The sequence below is a fragment of the Pipistrellus hanaki genome, assembly GCF_964339955.1.
Source record: "Pipistrellus hanaki genome assembly, chromosome: 4".
Lineage (NCBI taxonomy): Eukaryota > Metazoa > Chordata > Mammalia > Chiroptera > Vespertilionidae > Pipistrellus > Pipistrellus hanaki.
In genome coordinates, this window is record NC_140506.1 from 28,037,501 (window position 1) to 28,058,685 (window position 21,185).

At 37.5% G+C, this 21,185-nt stretch overlaps 1 protein-coding gene across 1 annotated transcript in view; it reads left to right on the forward strand.

Moving 5' to 3' along the window:
* Positions 1-21,185, forward strand: part of ZSWIM6 (zinc finger SWIM-type containing 6) — a 164,237-nt gene that overhangs the window by 90,660 nt on the left and 52,392 nt on the right. Inside the window, exon 2 of the mRNA XM_084880590.1 lies at positions 10,963-11,319. Within this exon, the coding sequence (XP_084736716.1) occupies positions 10,963-11,319 (357 nt within the window). The remainder of the gene's footprint in view (positions 1-10,962; positions 11,320-21,185) is intronic.

The window sequence follows — 21,185 nt, forward strand, 5'->3', positions numbered from 1 at the left end:
TGGGAGGGCAGTCTCAGTGAAACACCTGCTCCCTGATTGATCTCCAGGTGTGATTCAGGCAGTAACTAAAAAGGAAGTTGACTGAAAGTATGAATAGTCTGTCACCTCACTGCCAGCATAACTAGAAAAGCACACAGTAATGGCCTGGGGTGCTGAACAGTTTGGACTGACTCTGCTAAATACTTCAGTGCAATGAAAGAACGGTTTTCTTTTAGGAACATGTGTTCCAAGTTGATATACTCCTACTGCTTCTTAGAAACTCTGAACCTAGTAACCACCCAGAAGCCTCTTGCCTTCTAACATCCTCAGCCCCTTCTTTTCCCTCCTTTCTTTGTGCCCCGATTCCTGGATTATCTTTTCTACTCACTTTTCCCTCTGGCAGTCTGTTAGTAGCAGGGAAGTGTGGGCGAAAGAATGGTGATTTGTTCAAATTCTTTGTTCCATATATGAAATGGGTATTGCTGAAGGCAGTAAAAATGGTTGGCTGTATAGGTGGTTTGATTTGGACCCATTAGCCTTCCGATTCCTCCAGGAAGGGGAAGGGGTAGATTAAGTGGGGATTTACTCTTGCTTTAAATGATTTCTCGTTTGTGTGATTTTTTTTTTTAAAATTGTTACACTAAATAAGGGCTGCTAAAAGTATGAATTCTACCTAATTGCCACCTTAACTTCTTTTTTCTAAAGTGGGTTAATAAAGTCCTCTGGCAGTTACAAGCCACTGTTAGAAATTTTATCACTTCTTGGTGCTTTAATGGTTATACTTCTTTGAACTATGAATGCTTGACCTGCATAATCAGTTGATTATTGTTGTTACTAAGTATTTATAGGACTTCAAAGTAGTAAATAGTATACAAAGCAAATATACTACCCTTACTCCATGAACTAATGATTCATGAAGGTGAAGCTTAGGGCAGGGATAAGTCTGCACTCAGGGGAGAAATGAGGGTAGGGAGGTGGAGCCCAGAAACATTTGCCATTGGTCATTTTGGGAACACTTAAGTAGTCATTGTATTTCTTGGGGCTATCTGAAATTTTGCTTCATTCAGTTGAGGTTTATTTATTTAAAGATAATGTGGTTCCAAGAAGTCTGTTTCCAGGGACTACAGTTTAAAGTTCCTGTTACCTTAAAAGTATGTCCTGACTCCTGAAGACTAACCATCTGGCTAGTATAGTTGTCCTTCTGATCAATAAAGATTGATTTTGGAGTGATTTATCCTGAGTGTTAACTGCTTACAACTGCACAGAAGAGGCAGTGCTACATGTCTTGGCTCCTGTTCAGCTGGAGGAACTTGAGCTTCCTTAGTCCTTTCAGAAAGCCTGACTAGGAGATCAGCATTGTGGCAGGAATGTTTTACTTAGATTCAGGAAGTCAGGGTACAAATGTCAGTAATTTAGATAGACAGAATAACTAGATTATTAGTTTTCTTTTTTAAATATACAAACTGTGCTCTAAATTATAATCCTATTAAGTACATTGTTTAAGAGACCTGTAGGAAGTAATAAAACTTTCAATAAGTTTTTTATTTTCTTTTTATTTCCCCAATGACCTTAATTTTATAGTTTTTAAAAACTAAGTTTTACATTGCAGTAAATCCCCCATCTCCCTAAAGGAAATGTGATCTTTAAGCTTTACCTTGGCTACTTTTATACCCTCTGGATGTTTGGGGATATTTTCTCTCAAATTAAGAACTTGACTAGAAAGAATCATTAAGTAAATGATTATTTTCCTGTGGATTTAAGTATTTCTCATTGAGTAAGTATATAGTAAACTTAGGGTGCATTAAATTAAAAAATAGTTTTATGCTGACCAAAGTGAGCACTTTGTAAACATACTTTTGATATCCTATAGCTCATTCTTGTCATATGATGGATCTGAGTCAATCTTTTCTCTTGGGAATACTGTTTTTAGGTGTGGTTATTGAGCCTCAGCCACTTTAGTGTTTTGTATTTAGAAAAAACTATTTTTATTATCATCCACCATGGAGATAATGAAAACATTTAAGTACAAGTACTTTCACTTTTTTAAAAAATTGTTTTTTATATCCAAGTGTGATAACTAACCTGTGGCAGTTACTCTAAAAAGAAAAAATCCTGATGTTTAATTTTGAATAACTTGTAGCTTTTGAAAAATAAGATTCAATAAAATTCTTCAAAATCTAAGACATTTTAATCAGAGTACTGAGTTAATTTTGGTGGATTGTAAGGGAGACAAGAGTATGTATTCAGAATTTTGGAATGACAGTTTAAGTGGGTTTCTTCTTATTATTTTTCTCAGCATACACAAAATTCTTGTTTTTTTTGTGGAAGGAAATGCTTTATCCCAGGATGGCAATAGAGATATGGGAAAGTTTCTTTCCTTTTAAATGGATGAAAGTAGATTTCTCAGTGTAATATCGGACTTCATTAACTTCTGGGTGTTTATCCAAAGACAATGAAAGCTTTAACTTGAGAAGATACATGTACTCCCATGTTCATTGTACCATTATTTACAATTGCCAAGATATGGAAACTACCTAAGAGTTGTTCAATAGATGAATGGATAAAGAAAATGTGTGTGGGTGTGAGTGTGTGAGCACAATGGAATATTAGCCATAAAAATGTAATCTTTCCATTTGCAACAATATGGATGGACTTTGAAGGCATCATGTTAAGTTAAATAATCAGTCAGAGAAAGACAAATATTGTATAATTTTACTTTTAGAACTTATATGTTATTTAAAAATCAAACATAGAATCCAACCTCATAGATACAGAGAATAGATTAGTGATTGCCAGAAGTGGGGATTTGAGGTTGGTGAAATGAATGAAGGGGTACAAACATATAAAATAAATGAGTAATGGGGATATAATGCATAGCATGATGACTGTGGTTAATAATACTGTATAGCATATTTGAGAGTTGCTAGGATCTTAAAGAGTTCTCATCAAGTTCTGGCTGGTGTGGATCTTAAAGAGTTCTGGCTGGTGTGGCTCAGTTGGTTGGATCCTTCCTACATGCTGAAGGATCATGGGTTCGATTCCCCATAGGGCACAAGCCTAGGTTGTGGGTTTGGTTTCCGGGCATGGGTTGGGGAGGGAACTGATCCATTTTTCTCTCATATAAATGTTTCTCTCCCTATTCTCTTTATTTAATACCTGAGAAGAGCTGAAACCGGTTTGGCTCAGTGGATAGAGCGTCGGCCTGCGGACTGGGGGGGCCCCGGGTTTGATTCTGGCCAAGGGCATGTAATTGGTTGCGGGCACATTCCCAGTGGGGAGTGTGCAGGAGGCAGCTGATCGATGATTGTCTCTCATTGATGTTTCTTACTCTGTCTCTCTCTCTCTTCCTCTCTGTGGGAGATCAATAAAATATATATTTAAAAAAAAAATACCTGAGAAGAGTAGAAGAAATAGGAAATAGATATTAATGACTAAAAGGAGAACAAGTTGCCCAGCCTCTCTCTGCCTTGTCTTACCTTGAGTGCTCTACTTAATCCTTTTCTCTGGAATGTGGCTGAGCCACAAGAAGGACTGAGCATCTGTGGTTAAGGAGTGTCTGGAAGTGTCCTTTTCCCTGAATAGGTTGGTCCAGTCAGTAGTGTGATGGCCACATTGATGACTGTCATTGTTAGCATTTGGGATGTGATCATTACCAGACTCCCAGAACATGTGCTGGACATAATTTATGTGACAAATTCTTTACTCAGGAACACTTTGAGCACTTCTAAAATTTTAGCAAAAGCACTTTTTTTTAAGCAATTTTTTTTTTGTCAAGCAATTTGTGTTCATGGTAGAAATTTTAGAAAAAACACTTCCTACACACAAACCAAAACAAAGCAAATAAAAAGTCACCTATAATTACACTGCTCCAATATAAGGGTGAAAATGCCTTACTAAGTAAGTTTCTTCCATATTTTGAACAGATGACCTGTCTGCTTTTCTTTTATCACCATGTACTTATGAAAAAATACTCTGATTAATCATTTTTAAATTTTTATATTTTAATTTAGATTTTTAATAAAGGTTTTACTTTATAGAAATACATTTTTGTTATTATAAAATTTTATTTATTTCTTAATGCTCAGACCAGTTTAACATTTATTTCTTAATGCTCAGACTTGGAATGGGAAGCATTTAGGTTACATAATAAGCTAGAAATTGTATACATTCTTTATATCACAAGTTACATATTTTTTACTATTCTGTTTACGATGTTTAAATGAGTACATTCTGACTAGACTTGTTTAGGCTATAATTCTAATCATCTAGGTCAGTAGTCCCTGGACCTGCAGCAGCAGCATTATTTGGGATGATGGCATGGGGGCCCAGCAATGTGTTATAACAATCCCCCAGGTGATCCTGATGCATATTCCAGTTTGAGAAGCACTAGTCTATATGTTCCACATAGCATACATTCTTTTATCTAACATGCTTCTTGAGTGTTTCCTTCAGGACAGTCCTTTGTGACAATGATGCCAGAGACCTCTGCTGTTTCGTATGGTGTCATGGATCTCTGCTTCTAAGTTAACCCATAAAAGAGGAGTGGACTCTTAGAAATAGTCTTTAGTTAAGTTAAAGTATCCTGGGCTTGGAGCCAAAGCATTTAGTCATTTGTGACTTCTACATTGTAGAGTGGCATTGCTTGGAAGAACCCATGAGTTCCTCCATTTGACACAGCTACAAGAGCCTGGCCTATAATTCCAAGCAAGGGCTGTGCTGGATCCTTGGGTTGCAGAGATGAAAGATGGTACTCTACCTCCAAGGGTCCTGTAATTTAGCAATGTTTACCCAAGTGTCTGGATCTTTAATTTGCCTCATTCTTTTAAATCACTTATGTATTGATATGGAAATATTTGTTTGTATAAGTTTATCATTTGGATTTTAGAAAACCCATGTTTCTACCAGGTCGCTTAATCCCAAGTGAGTTCTACCACTCTCAGAATTCCTGTAAAAAGGGGAGGGTGAAGCCCACTTTGCAGAATTAAGTCTGTTAGAGCTTGGGAATGAGATAAGGCAATAGGAATCAGCTAGGGCCAAAATCTGGTGCTCCTGTTGGGGTTGAGGGGTCAGGCTGGAGCTCTAGGGTGTGGGTGGTGGAATTTGACTTCTGAGGCCTGCATGCTCCCTTCCCCAGCCTGAGCACACTTTTCTCTTTACCTCTTGGCAAACAAAATTAGTCTCCAGAGTTTCTCCCTCACCTCTACTCCTAAAGCAAACAGCAAAGCATTTTTGAAGGTTGTTATGCAGTAAGTAACAACACAGGAAATAAACTGGTAAAGGGATTTTCAGTTTCTCCTGTTTAGACCCAGGCCCTGGGAAGTAAGACAAAGGTGTTTAGAGCTGCTAAGATAGTGTTTGGGCACCACAGGACTATAGTAAACTTAATCTGCAATTCAGAAGTTGGAGACCCAGGTGAAAAGCCACTTTTGGGGGCAGGAGAGAGGGAGCCCTGAACTGAAGGGGCAGCATTGGGGTATTCTGACATCAAAGGAATCTGGTAGATCTGGCCCTTTAGAAAGGGCAGAAGGCTGGAGCTCCTTTGCTTGTATTAGAAAATGTTGGCATCAGAGAAAGTGGCATTAAGTGGAATTTAACAGATTGGGACAAATAATTTAAATTCCCAAGCACCTTGTGGCTTTACAGTTGTTAAAGTAACTCAAATTAGTCTACCAAACTTATTTATTTATTACCTCTGTCTATCCACCCAGAATCTCAGTCTGGGCTATGGTTGTTTGCCTCAGTTCTGAAAAATTACTTAATGGTAATAGTGGTGGTGGGGAACCCTTAGTACTTTAACATTTGGATGAAATGGGATGATGTGATTAAAAACAAAATCTAACACATCCTAATGCTCCTTCTACCCTGTTTCCCCGAAAATAAGAGTGTCTTATATTAATTTTTTCTCCCAAAGTTGCGCTAGGTCTTATTTTCAGGGGATGTCTTATCTTTCCACGCGCTAGGTCTTATTTTCGGAGGATGTCTTATTTTCGGGGAAACACGGTAGTTGCACGTTGCAGGTAGCTAAATTAGTGAATAAGTGTCTTTTTAGAAATAATCTGTAATAATAAAACTGTAATATGCAAAGTAGACAGGATGTCTTTCATTCCAGACAAAGTCGCAGTGGGAGCAGGCAGCAGCAGGTGGGGGCCTAGGCAGAGGTGGCGGAGGCTCCCGGAGGCAGTGTCATGGGCCAAGGCCCTTGCACTAATTTTGTGCATTGAGCCTCTAGTTTTAAATATAACTATAAAATGCCATTCAGATCTAACAGTAACTCTTATCATATGGATCTTTGTATGAAATGGTGCAAGAATCTGCATTAATGAGAACAAAACCGATACTGAACTGAATGCCACTGGGAACTCTTGGTTAGACCCATCTAGTGCATGCTTCATAAATTTTTATGTTGTTTATATGTGTGCTGTGGTTTACAGTCTGGTCTTTGCATTAATTTGCCATTGTCTTTCTCTCAAATATTAATGAAGTGTAGGAGTCCAAGCAGGCATTTTAAAGGTAGTCTTAAAGCTTTTCTTTTAAAAAATAATTTTCTGAAAGATGGAAACCACTTCACTAGTGATTGCCAGCAAAATCTCCTAATGTCTTTCTATAAGCTGTTTAAGCTTAGTATTAGAAATTAGGGCTAGAGGATTTAATTAACCAGCTCACAGGAAGCAGTCTCTTTAATTTAGGATTTCCCTTTGAGAAAATTATGTAGTTGAGAAGGAATATCATATTTTAGATAAGTTGGTTTTTGAGTTGAGTTTATTGCCTCCATCTTGGGCCCTTAAAGCGTCAGTACTGCTGATCTGGAAATTAAGCACAATTTTAATTAAAACATTTTTTTTTAAATGGATGGTTGCAACATGGTGAGTTGGATTTTGTGTGCTATAGTTCTCAGAGTTAGGAAAGATAAAAGTTAGGTTTTGAGGGGGCCAATGATTAATTCACCTATTCACCAAGGACACATAATCAGGTATTGGTTACCATACATTTAGTCGGTGAAGTGGGTTTAGTTAACCAGTGAATATACTTTGTTATGAGAGTGTTAAATGTTAACACTTTTGCATTGTTAAGACATAGCTTAAAAAAATACAAAAAACCTCTCTCATAACCCTTGCCACCCTTTCAGCCATAACATTACATTACTTGGTTTCTGCCTTTAATTTCCCTGGGGTTCTTTTTATTTAGGAAAAGGGCAAAAGATGTATTTGTGTAGGTACTACACCAGTACTTCTGTTAAATTCCTTTTCAACAAAGAATATGTTACTAGAGCGCTTCATGCACAGGCTGCATATTTTTCTGAAAAGAATGTGCCTTGAAAGCAGTAGTTTTCAGTGTATATTTATGTCTACCAGATTATTTTAGCTTAAAATAATGGTTTGAGTTTGAAACAATTTTTCAGTTAACTGAGCACATACAGATATAAGCACAAAATTGTGTATCTTGAAACAGTTGTCTTTCCAGTCTGATGTGGGTCTCCTTTAAAATGCAACTAAAATCTAACCTTAGATATTGAAAAACTAGTAAGCTCTCAAAGAAAGCTTATTTTAGAATATCAGTGAATAAATAAATATTTGCTTTCCAGAAACCTTAATTAATTCTAATTAATGTGAAATTAATGTAGATGATTTGAGTATGTGCTCATGCATGAGAAATTTGCCCCTTAAGTGTTTCTCTGCTGAGTCTTATTAACTACTGACCTGTAAGATCAAAAATGATTTGGCTAAAAGAAGTTAATTCTTTCCTTTCTTAGCAGTGCATTATAAGTAGTTCTTTATCTTTCTGATATCACTCTTAATTATTGAGGACCTCACAGTCCTTTTGCTTACTAAATGTACACTTATGAGAAAGAGTTTAAAGGTCAGTAATGTCTAGATATAATTATGAAAAAAAGTTTGATCTTGTGGACACCCTGAAAGGGTTTCAGAGATCTCTGGGTATCCCTGGACAACATTTTGATTACTTAAAAAAGAAAAAAAAATCTCACATTTTATCTGTATGAAAGTAACTGATAAAATGAGCTATATTTGTGTGTTGGCAGAACTTAATAAGAAAAATGGGGACAGAGGGCTGCATTGAGCATAGGTATAGCTGACTGAAGTGTTTTGGTTTTGTTGTCAAAGCAATTATCCTTCTAGTGTTGCCCTACTCACCTCAAACATTCTCAGCCAAGTTTGTTTTCTAAGACACATCATGAGTGAGGACCCCCCCCTCCCCAATTCAAGTAGCATAGAAAAATAAAAGTGTTATGGATGAAGGGAATGTATCCAGTACCCCTCCCCTACTGCTCCAGCTGGGAAGGGAAGGAAAGGGAAATAAAATTTAATGAGCACTTTTACTATGTGCCAGGTGCTTTACATATGTTATTTCATTTTAATCCCCAAATAACCCTAGGAGGTATTTTCTAGCCACATTTTGCAAACAAATAAAGCCAGAGACTGAGATGTTATATAGCGGGCCCAGACACTCAGCGTTTATGTGACAGAGCCTGAACTGAGTCAAAGTCTCTCTATCACCAAGGCCTATATAGTACTGTGTCTGTGTTTCTGCTTTGTTTTTCTTCAGTTCTTGCAGCTTGATAATGTGAATATTAATGTTTTATTGGGCTCAGTGGTGACATGAGGCTAAAACAGTTTGACTGTCCAATGAGGTTTGTTCTCATGGGATTATCTATCTTTAATAGATAATATTTTGTAAAGTCAAGTAAATATATTTATTTAAAAAAAAGGTTTAGATAATTTCTTCAGTTTTAGTTATTTGAAAAGAAAAAATTTTCCATGTTTTTTCATAGACTGGAAGATTGCCTCTTTTTGTGTCCTCTGTTCTGTTATACAGAACAGCTAACTATGCCAAAGGAGATTTTGCCTAACCAGCTGATCGCTAGGGTTTATCAGAATTCCAGAAAGGCAGAATCCATGCTCAGGAACATTATTATGTTTCAAGTCATCCAGTACCTAAGAGATACGACTGTTTGGGGTGGAGAGGAGGGTGTCAGGGAAAGATGTCTTACAGCCCTCTAGGGATTGTTGAGAGGAATATTTGCCTTGCTTCTCTGTGCATGCTCAGGTATGATTTAGGACTCACAGAGAGTGGATTTACTTCGTATCTTTCCTTTAATTGTGGTTTTCCAGAAAACTTCCTGACTAAAATAGATAAAAAAGACTGGAATACCCATTCTGAAACTCTGGAAGGAAACCAAAATGGATAATCTCTGGAAGAAAATAAAAGATTATCTATCATATTACAATTCTCAAAATTTCTTATTGTGAAGCAATAATAGTAACTTCTTTTTAGAAAATGCATTTTAAGTTGATTAATTGGGTAAGAATTATTATGGTACTTTTCTCTTTCCACTAAGTGTTGCTGAATATGAATGATAAGGTCAAATTACACTACTTTGAAAGATTTCTTGTAGTTGAATAGGATTTCTTCTAACTCTCTGGCTTAATTACCCTTCCTTGAAGAAGATCATAAGTGGGGTTCAGATGCCCCACATTGAACTCTAGCTGTCATCTGGCCATCATTCTCATATACAACTCTGCAGCTTCTCATAGTTCCCACATGGTGAAGAATCTTTGTGAATGAAGGGAAATCTAAAGAAATGGTGTGGGCTTGGTGGATTTTATTCAAGTGGAAGGCTGAGAGTGAGCAAGGGCTTTATCTTGTATCTTCAAGTTTCTGTCAGGCACTTGATTCCTTAGGTAATGTGTCCTGGAGTTTTCAAAGAGATCCCATCTCCTTTAGGTTTATCCCTGGTCTAAAGGCTAACCTTCCAAACACAGTAAGGGAAGAGGCATGAGGAGGAATTGTCCCTTGGCCAAACAGGCCAGGACTGACAGGTGACATTGGTGATGGAAGGCAGTTTTTAGTTGAATGCAAGCTGTAGCTAGGGCTCTCCAAGGGGGGATTGTTGCCTGTGTGGGGTGAATGTCTCATCTCTGGACCATTATTAGCAGTGTCCATGTGGCTGTTGGTCTGGGAGATTGTGGAGGATTCCTGTGTGGTTCTAAGTTAAAGACCCCTTGCCACTTGGTGATTTTGTGTGTGTGTGTGTGTGTGTGTGCGCGCGCGCACACACACACATGCTCAAGCATGAGCGTTGAACAACTTCTATAACCAGCTTTAACTTTATAATGTGAAAGGAAATAGTCGTTATTAACTACTTAGTATGGTATGCATGAGATTTGGTGGGCTTTGCAGTTCCATCAGTAGACACTCATATTATTATATTGGGGGATATGTATGCATGCTATAGAAAGGATTATTAATTAAAACCTTTTTTCTGATCACTGTGAAAGGGAGCCTCCTCATAGTTACAGAGTTGGCTGAAGGAGACTAGTGACCACCTGGAATAAAGATGGAGGGAAAGGAGGAGTTTGTTGAGAAGAAACCAGAGCTGGCCTACTCTACTTTAAAAAGTTAAAAAGGAAATCACCATTGATCTAGGGAATTTTTATCCAGTATACCACAGATTCAGAGTAGAGTAATGATGGCTTATTAGTTCTGTAATCTATTTCCTAAAGCACATATGTTAAACACAAGGCCCGCGGGCCAAATCCAGCCCGCCAGGCCTTGCAATGTGGCCCGCACCGCGCTGTCATCACTGCACTCCGCTGTCAGTTTATGACTGTTCAGTAAACCATTCGGCCCGCGATTTAGGCTGGATTTTAGATTTTGGTCCCTTCTCTGATTGAGTTCGACACCCCTATCCTAAAGGAATGGAGGTGGTATATGTGATAAGTGTTTTCATATGGCTCTGTAAAATATTTCAGATGTCTCTTGAATACCATTTATTTTTTACCTTTAAAATGTGGGAGGGAGTAGGTATAGGATGGGGTTTGAGTGGCCTGAATGTTTTTACTTGGAAATAAAGGCTGTCATGTTTTTTTCTTGCTGCCATGAAGTACTACACATTTCAAAGAATTAGAACATTTCATAGCATTTGAAGGCAGAAGCTAAATTCTCTCCTGTCTTCCTTTCATTTAGGTTTCCACTTGAGCGGCACAGTAACAGAACCTGCAATACAATCGGAGCCAGAAACTGTTTGCAACGTGGCCATCAGCTTTGATCGTTGCAAGATTACCTCAGTGACCTGCAGCTGTGGAAACAAGGACATATTTTATTGTGCCCATGTTGTGGCACTGTCTTTATACCGCATTCGCAAGCCAGATCAGGTCAAATTGCATCTTCCCATTTCAGAAACTCTCTTTCAAATGAATAGAGACCAACTACAAAAGTTTGTACAGTATTTGATCACAGTGCACCACACAGAAGTTTTGCCAACTGCTCAGAAATTAGCAGATGAAATTCTATCCCAGAATTCAGAAATTAACCAAGTTCATGGTGAGTATAGATATTCATACTATAGATTTCTTCTGGATTCTTTTTGGTTTATAAGTTCAATTCTTCATAAAAATTAATTAAATGTGAGTTAGGTCATCTGTATTGCTCTTATTAGACAGCTAAGAGAATTGTAAGAGTATGTGTGTATGCATGTGTGTGCATGCACACGTGCTTTATATATTTATTATTGTTTTCAGAGAGAAAGAGAAATAGAAACATCATTGATGAGAGAGAATCATTGATCAGCTGCCTCCTGTGTGCCCCCCATTAGGGGTTGAGCCCACAACCTAGGCATGTGCCCTGTCCAAGAATTGAACCATGACCATAGGCCAACACTCAACCACTGAGCCACTGAGCCACATCGGCCAGGCCTAAGTTTTGTTTTGCATTTTAAAACAAGTCAGTTTTGTTCATTCTGCTAGCTACACACATAACCTTTTATGCTTAGAAAAATCTTTCATTTGTTGATGATTGGCTTTTATACTTTTACATTTGGTAAAATTTCATCAAATACTAGATATTAGTTGTGGAAAACACTTAATTTAACCATTTTATTTACCCATGTCAACTATTATCAGTAAACTGACTTGTGCGTGATCAGAATATTTTTTTCTGTTTTCTTTAAAAATTTATTTTCCAAGGCAGAAAATTTGTGACAGAATTCCTCAAAGCAAGAAAATTAGTTATTCTTCGAAAAATATTACAACTTGTTTATAGAGACATTAGGATATGGCTATCATGAATAAGACATCTCTAAAAGGTTTTCTTTTATATATTGAACATGTGATTTGATTTTTTCTTTAAGAAAGATGGCTAGAATGTGAATATTGGGAAGAGTATCTTATAGACAAGGTTTAACTTATTCAAATTTATTTTAGAAAAAGTCATATAATTTATAAGTAAATACAATTTGGTAGATTTTTTCTTTTTCTAATGCCTCTCAAAATTCTATTAGTTCCTTTTAATTATTTTGAATATTTAAAAATTTTATATATTTTTTAATTGAAAGTGTGTGAGAGAAAGAGCGATAGAAACATCAATGATGAGAAAATCATTGATCAGCTGCCTCCTGCATGACCCCTGCTGGAGATCGAGTCTGCAACCCAGGCATGTGTTCTGATGGGGAATTAAACCGTGACCTTCTGGTTCATAGGTTGACACTCAACCACTAAGCCACACCAGTTAGGCTGGATATTTTATTTTTAAAATAATTTTATCCTGAGGAATTAAAAGCTTCTTTAAGCCTATTTCATGTACATTGCTCTTCACAATTTTCTTGTAAGCTAGACATTGGGAATTTGTAACTGCAGTAGCTTCTAGATGAAGAAACCAAGGACAATGAGTTAGTGACCCATCCCAAAATCACAGGTAGGAAAGTCAGTTGGAATATAGATTTAGTCACCATAATAGTTCAGTTCTTGTTTGTATGCTTTTATACATTTCGTTATTTCCATGTAACTTTGATTATATTATAAAATTAACCACTCTCTGCTAAATAGTGGCTGTAAGATAGTATATGTTAATGGCCCTCCAGGGAGATTGCCAGTTACAGTTTTGTGGTTTTTTTTTAAAATATATATTTTTCCATCACCATTTATCATCCCATGTCTTCCTCCATCTCCTCCCACCCCCACAGTCACCACACTTTTGCCTGTGTCCATGAGTTCTTTATCTTTTTTCTTTTACAGCTGAATAGAGTAGTATTTTATTGTGTGTATATGTACCATAGCTATTTTATCTACTCATCTAGTAATGGAGGAAGACACATTGGCTACTTCCAAATCTTGGCAGTTTTGCATTTTTTAAAATATATTTTTTATTGATTTCAGAGAGGAAAGGAGGAAAGATAGATAGAAACATCAATTATGAGGGAGGATTCAATGATGATGTGGCTGCTTCCTGCACACCCCACAGTGGGGATCGAGCCCACAACCTGGGCATGTGCCCTCGACCAGAATCGATGCCAGGACCCTTCAGTCTGTAGGCTGACACTCTATCCATTGAGCCAAACCAGCTAGGGCCAGTTTTGTATTTTTTTAAAAACAAAATTGTTTACTCTTGGCTTTATATTCTAATTAAACTTTCCAGCTTCCATACTCTTAGAAAAGAGGCTGGTGTCTTTGCTAAGTACTTATTTAGGAAATTTGCTGATTTCTAGGTGCTTACTCACTTTCTTAGTTACTTCAACTCAGCCTTTTCTGGTATTGACAATTGGTGAAACTAAAAAGGGTATGATCAATGGGTGGTTGATATAATTAGCAAACAAATTGATATAATTAGCAAATAAATTCTACTAGTGGCCTGGTACAGAGAGTTCATGCACGGGAGTGTCCCTCAGCCTGGCCTGCACCCTCTCCAATGAGGGACCCCTTGGGGGATATCCAACTGCCAGTTTAGGCCCGATCCCTGCAGGCCAAAACTGGCAGTTGGACATCCCTCTTGCAATCCAACCTGCTGGCTCCTAACTGCTTGCCTGCCTGCCTGTTTGTCCCTAACCACTCTGCCTGCTTGCCTGCTCACTCCCAACTGCCCCCCACCTGCGAGCCTGATCGCACCCAACTGCCTCCCCTGCCACCCTGCTTGCCCCCATCTGTCCCCTGCCCCTGCTGGCCTGATCACACCTCCAACTACACCCCCCCCCCCCCCGCGCCTGCTCATCCCAAACTGCCCTCCCCCCCCCAGCCTGATCACTCCCCACTGCCACCTGCTCATCCCCAACTGGCCCCCACTGGCCTGGTCACCCCCAATTGCCCTCCCCTCTTGGCCTAATCATCCCTAACTGCCTCTGCCTCGGCCCTGCTTTGTTCGGAAGGACCTCCGGAAAGTCTCCGAGTCTAATTAGCTTATTACCCTTTTATTAGTATAGATAGAGGCCTGGTGCATGGGTGGGGGCCAGCTGGTCTGCCCTGAAGGGGGTCCTGGGTCAAGGTGGGGGTCCCTTTGGGGGGTGAGGCTGGCCTGGGTAAAGGGCTGATGGCCATTTGCAGGCTGGCCATGCTCCCTTAATGGTGGAGGTCTTGCTAGGGGGCGTGGCCAGCCTGGATGAGGGGCTGAGGGCCGTTTGAGAGTGGTTTGCAGGCTGGCCAAGTCCCCGGCTTTGTCTGGAAGGTCTCCCGATCTAATTAGCATATTACTCTTTTATTAGTATAGAGAGGAGAGAATAAAGACTAATTTTTTCTCATGTGAAATGCTCATTATCTTCTCTAACAATTTTGTAAGAATTTTAATGATGTAACATATGCATGTATAATAACAAATAATCTATAATAATAAAAGGGTAATATGTTAATTAGACAGGATGTCCTTCTGGATATCATTCCAGACGTCTAGGGCAGGTGGGAAGCAGCCCAACTCCTGGGTGCCAGAGGGAAGCAGTGCCGGTAGCAGGGAAAGGAAGGCCTACTCTTGCACAGATTTTTGTGCATCAGGCCTCTAATAATACTAATAATATAACCAAGTTTACCTCCTGTTGGGATTTCTGTAAGAAGCTTCTCATAGTTAAGAAGAGAGAAGAAACCAGTTGGGGGAATGGATGATATTACATGAGTTGGAAGTCAGCTTGCTTTTCTCTGACTTTCTGGCACATATTTCCTCTTTTAATTTTTCTCTTGTGCTCTTCTTTTAGCGACCTTTTTATGGGGTAGCGTGTACCAGGCAGACAACAATAGACAGTGGCAGGCTGAGGGGAAGCTGTGACATTGGAACAATGGCAAAGGGGGTTTATTTCCAGGGCCTGACGAATCCTAAAAGAAGGCTAGACTCATCCCTTACTCACTGAGATAACCCCAAATATACCATCTCAGTCAGCCAGATGTAGAAAGGATGTATTCACATGTCCATGAGGGCTGGCACACGGACATCTATGACCTCTTTCATTTTGATTCTGTGATTCTTTGGTAGTAGTATTTCTGCAGAAATCCAAGAGGCACCTACGATCTTACTGCAAAGGTGTACCTCTTGTACTTCTACCCACTTTTGTTTGTATAATTTTCTTACATCAGATATTTCAATTTGTTTGAGAGTTGTTCTTATTAAACTAACACCATCAATTCTATTCATGCCTGACTGTCCCACTAAATTTAGCCTCTGGAATGTCTCTGTCTCTCCATGTGTTACATATATAATCTATTTAGGCTCCCCTAGACATTACCAAGCCAAAACAAACTTACTCAGTCCCATGTTCATGTGTAGCTTTTGTGTACTTGATTGTAAGCTCCATCAGGGTTAAAATTATGATCTGCGTATCATGGTAGCCTTTCTAAGGACAATACTTAAGAAGTAATAGGGCCATGCCTGGGTAGCTCAGTTGCTTAGAGTGTCATTCTGATATGCTGAGGTTGTGGGTTCAATCACTGGTCAGGGAACATACAAGTATCAATCAATGAATGCATAAGTAAGTGGTGCAACAAATCACTACTTATCCTTCTTGCTCTCCTTCTTTCTTCCTCCCTCTTTAAAATCAATCAATAAATTTTTAAAAAGTAATAGGCACTTAGCACTTTATTAAGTAAAAAGTAAAACTTCGTTTTTTCATTTCATTTTGTTCTGAATATAAATTTAGAGATTTCTTCTTACAGACATGTTCCAAATCTAACAGTGAGAGAAAGTTGGAGTTGTTTGGAGGTTTCAGGTCACATCTTTCTTCCTTTTGTTTTCCTGTGGAAGGTCCTACTCATTGTAGTTGGACTTGCTATTGCTATTGGCAACCAGTTTTTGCAAGTATCCTAGGGAGTTAATTTAGTTATTATAAGCATGTACTTTATATTGTAGAACATTGGTAAAACAAAGGTCCTATCAACTGGTAAATATAATTAGCAAATACATTCTGTAGGTGAGAGTAAAGTTGCGTTAAATATGTTATATCAAAGTGCAATGTTGTGAAACTTAAAGTTTTTAAAAATAAGACTGTATCTTGGAAAAATGTATGGTAGTTTAGAAGTATGTGAACATGGAAAGACAAGTCCTCATTGGCTCCCCACTCCCAAGAGCCTCTTCCCTTAGTCTCCACTAACTCCCTGCTCCCCCAAGCAACCACTGTTGACAGTGTGGTTTATATTTCTTGAGGTAATTTTCTTTGTGCACACACGTATGTATTATGAAAACAGTTTAGAAAACATTTTTCTGCAGTTTGCTTTTTCTCTCAATAAATTGTGAATATCTTTTTATGTTAGTATACATAGGTCTATTACTGTTTTAAATTTTGTGTAATATTCCATAGAATGGATATATTTACCCATTAACCTACTTAATGGTTTTTGAAGTTGTTTGCATTTTTTCCCGACTGTATGCAATGCTGCTGAGACCATCCTCTGTGTGTGTGTGTGTGTGTGTGTGTGTGTGTGTGGTGTGTAATTTTGAATAATATTAGTAGTAAAAATTTCTTAGCAGTAGAAATGCTAGACCAAGTGATATATGCATTTTGAGTTTTATCCTTATTGCCCACTTTTGCTCTAAAAATTACCGGTTTTACTCTTAAGTTTTAACTAAAACTTGATGATTTCATAATGATTTAAATGTGGGTGTGTTGTTTTTTTAATTGATGGAATATACAATCAGGTGATATTTTTTCCTTCACATGAAAAATGTGGTTACCAAAAGAGAAATAATCTTGGAACTTAACTCTTACTTTGGAGGAATTATATCAAGAGTAATTTGTTAGGGTAATGCAGAGATAGCCCAATATTCTTCCTTCTTTTCTTTTCACCTCCAAATCTTGCCTTTTCATACACCCTGTAGTTATCTCTGACATTGCCCCAACTTTCATAATTTTAAAGGATTGCTAACAGCTCCAATCAGTTTCCTCAACATTCCTCTCTCCTTTAACTGACCCTACGAATCTCCATGTTGGCTTACACATGGGTTCTTTGTACCTCCCATTATAGGACTCTTTAGAGTATTTAGAACGTTAGAAGTTAGACAACCTAAATCAACATACTGGGGATAAGTAACTAAATCTCTTCGGGTCTCAATTTTCTTATTTGTAAAACATGGACATTCAAGAGAGCCTATTTTATAAGGTCAGGAAGGATAAAGGAGTAAATACAAGTAGCTCTTACCACTATTATTGAGTAAGTTGACATGAGTCTTCATAGGCACTGATAGATATTATAATTGAGGAAGATATTTATGAACCAGTTTTTAAAACAATCTTTTAAAATAATCTGAATAATCCATTCTTGAAGATTGAAAACATTGTAGGTACCTTTTAATAAATTTGAAGAGTTGGATTATGTACTTTCTAAGAACATTTCTTTTAAATATTCATATTTGTGTACCAAGTAATTGTTAATACATTTATTAACTAATGGAACATGATTTACCTAATATGCACTCTGTTTATACTCTGCATTTTTAAATGAGCATTGGAGAATGTACAAATACTTCATTGCCTTTTGTCCCTATAAAAATACATGATTATTTCTGTACATGAATATTATTGAACTTGTGAAGCAAATTAGATGGTAATAAAAGATGAATAATAAAATCAGATGAGAGGAAAATAATAGAGGAGGAGCTGTAAATCCTGACAGGCCTATTTCAGTTCCCTGAGATAATATATGCTGATTGCAGTGCTACTTCTTTCCTTCCTTGGCATTTAGCTGAAGGGTAGGTGGCTTGTTTAGGGAGCAGAGCCTGGCATATGCCAGGGCTCCCTACATCATTAGCCTCCATGATAAAGAAATCAGGTTGTCCTCTGGAGAGGATATCACATTGTATCAGGGCAGTAGAATTTTTTATTTATTTGATGCTGTTGTCATCTCTAAAGAAAGCCTTTTTTGAGTCTGAATCACTGAAGTTTGCTGCCTTGCCTCCTTCTTAGTGCCCATGGTTGATGTCAGGATTTTTGCTTCAGCTTTTAAGAGTACTGGTGCCTTTGCAAACCATAGACTTTTATGTTTCCTAGTTTTAACAGCAGGCATTACAATTTTAAGAAATGTCATTTTTCTATAGACCCCTCAAAAGAGGCTTAATCTATCACCTCTGCAGTGTGGACATCTGCTGCCTGTATTCTGCCTATATAGACTAAACTTGTCAATTTAATTTGAACATTGCTACATACATGTAAATAGTTATAGCATTATTTGGAAAATAGTTACTAAAGCAGTTAAGTTACAGTTAAGAGGAAGATGTAAACTAAAAGCTGTTCACTTCTTTGAATTTGCTTCCCAGCCAAAGTAAGAGAAGAGAAAGCATTAAGTTCCCCACTAGAAACCAAAGCTATGGATAATGTCACATACCAAACATAGCATAAGCCAGTTGTGAACATGTCGTAATATCTCAGTTTAAAATTTGCCGAATGATTTGATGTTTCCTAGTGCTTAGGACCAACTATTCCAGTGACATGAGACAGATACCTCATTCAGTATGTCCCTAATGTGCTTCATTTATTACACTGAGAGGCCTCAGATGCTTTAGGACCCTGAATACTTTTCAATACAAAGAATGTGCCACCATATTTAACATTCTCTCCAAATAAAATTGTCCCCCCATTCTTACCCCCTATTTTTATCCTGGCAAGGATTCCGATCCAGTAGGTCTGAGTTGGTATTTTTCACAGTGTGCCTCAAGAATTTTCATATACTCTTAATTTTGAGAACCTAAGGGGAAAGAGAATTTTGATATTGGAATAAATCAAACTAAATTAAGTAGCAGATAGGGGAAGCCAACAATTTGACAGTGGTTCTTCAAGTCTATAATTTCTTCTTTGCTAGCCTCCTAATGATATTACATAACCAAGGTAGGGGGTAAGTCAGATTCACACTCCCCAGTTGAAAATAAGAGACAGTTTCACTTCCTTCAGCAGATAATTTCACTTTCCCTGAAGGCTTGAAACTTTGATGAATTAAGCTTTGGTAATAAACTGCTCACAAAGATTAATTATACAGTTATAAAAAGTTATAGCATTTATAATTATATATAAGAGTAAAAATATGATAGGTTTTAAAACACTTTACATGGACCATTTAATTTCCATACACAGATTCTGGTTCCTGCCCAACTGGGGGAATATCTAAGAGCAAATGTATATTTACATGAAATGATGTTTCTCTCTGCATGTCTTTTTCAAAACTAAATGCTGGGAGATTTGTCTTTGATAACAGACAGTCATTAACAAGTAGAACTAAATTTTGCAAAACTGCATTTTATACAAGGCTTAGGCAACACTTAATGTATGTAATCAAGACATTAGGATTTGATTAAAGTTTAATAAATGAATTTTCTATTTTAAGGGGATCATCATTATAGACTTTTAATTTTCTGGTCTATAATATATATTATACATGTCTTACTCCTAAAATGTTGAGTTATATTTATAGTAAGTTTATCAACTACCATGTTTCCCTGAAAATAAGACATCCTCCGAAAATGACTTACTTACATGTTTCCTTCTGAGTGAAATATAAGGCATCCCCCCGAAAATAAGCGCGCCCCCCCCCCCCAGGCTAAACATGAGAGATTTGGTCCACTGATTCTGAAAGAAATGGAGTCACAAGAAATTCACCAGGAAATTCAGGAATTGGATTGTTATGATGATGTTCCAGAAGATGATGACATGATTGTCATTGAATAAATGAGTAAATTCTTGATACTGTAGGATTCACAGTTTGTCTGGTTTGTGTTGACAACTACCATACTACCGTACCGTATACAGGTAATAAATTTCCTTTATTTATATTTAACAATAAATGTGTAATGTATTCTTCTTCATGGAAAAATAAGACATCCCCTGAAAATAAGACCTACCGCACTTTTGGGAGCAAAAATTAATATAAGACACTGCCTTATTTTTGGGGAAACGGGGTAGTTATCTTCGCTTGCGTTGTAATGGCTAGGTGAGGATGTTTTCTACAGAGCCACATGAGGTTTCTAATTTTTATTATCTAGCTAATTTTTTATCCCTACATTATAAATTTTAGGGTTGAGGAAATAGAGACCTAAGGAGCTAAAGCGATTTTCTAGAGGACACGGGTTTTCTAAACTGAGCCTAGAACTGAAGACTTATCAATTCTAACCCAGGATTAGGAACTACACATATCCTCTAAATTTCTGTGGAGACTTTTTCAGTAAAATTTTGTTTGTGGGCCATTTTTCCTCTGTGTTGCCTCCTCCCTCCCTCATTTGCTCAAGTAGTAAATTAATTTTAGCCAGGTAGGCATGGCTCAGTTGTTGAATGTGGACCTATGAACCAGGAGGGTCATGGTTTGATTCCTGGTCAGGGCACATGCTGGCTTTGTAGGCTTAATTCCCAGTGTGGGGTATGCAGGAGGCCGCCGATTCATGATTCACTCTCATTGATGTTACTAACTCTCTCTCCTTCTCCCTTCCTTTCTGAAAAAAAGAAAAAAAGAAAAGAAATGTTAATTCTAATACTAGTTTACAGCCCCCCAATAAAAACCACAACTTGATTTTCTTGAGGACTTGAGAAATATAATTTCATGTATTTAGACGTTTGCTGTTAGATGTCTTTTAAGCTGGACAAGAATAAAAATATGTATGCATATAAATTAAATGATTCATTAAAGGCATTATAAATCTGTCATATATTTAAAAAATATGATAGTGTTTTAAAACCTATTAGATTTTAATGAAAAATTCATTGTGTAATTCAAGTCAAATAAAAGTGATTCCTGATTATTATTCCTAGTACTTGTCTTTCTTAGTATGAAAAATACAAGAATTGAGTATATTCTAAAGTTTGGGAGAGTATCTGAGTGTTAACCCATTTGCCACTTCAAGCCAAGAAGCAGCCTAGGATTTTTTCCAAGCCAAATTAATATCTACTTAAAAAATCTGGATATTTCTGTGGCAAACAGAAACTCTAAGCTTCATAGAGCTCTGACCCAAGCAGTGAAGGGTAGTACAAC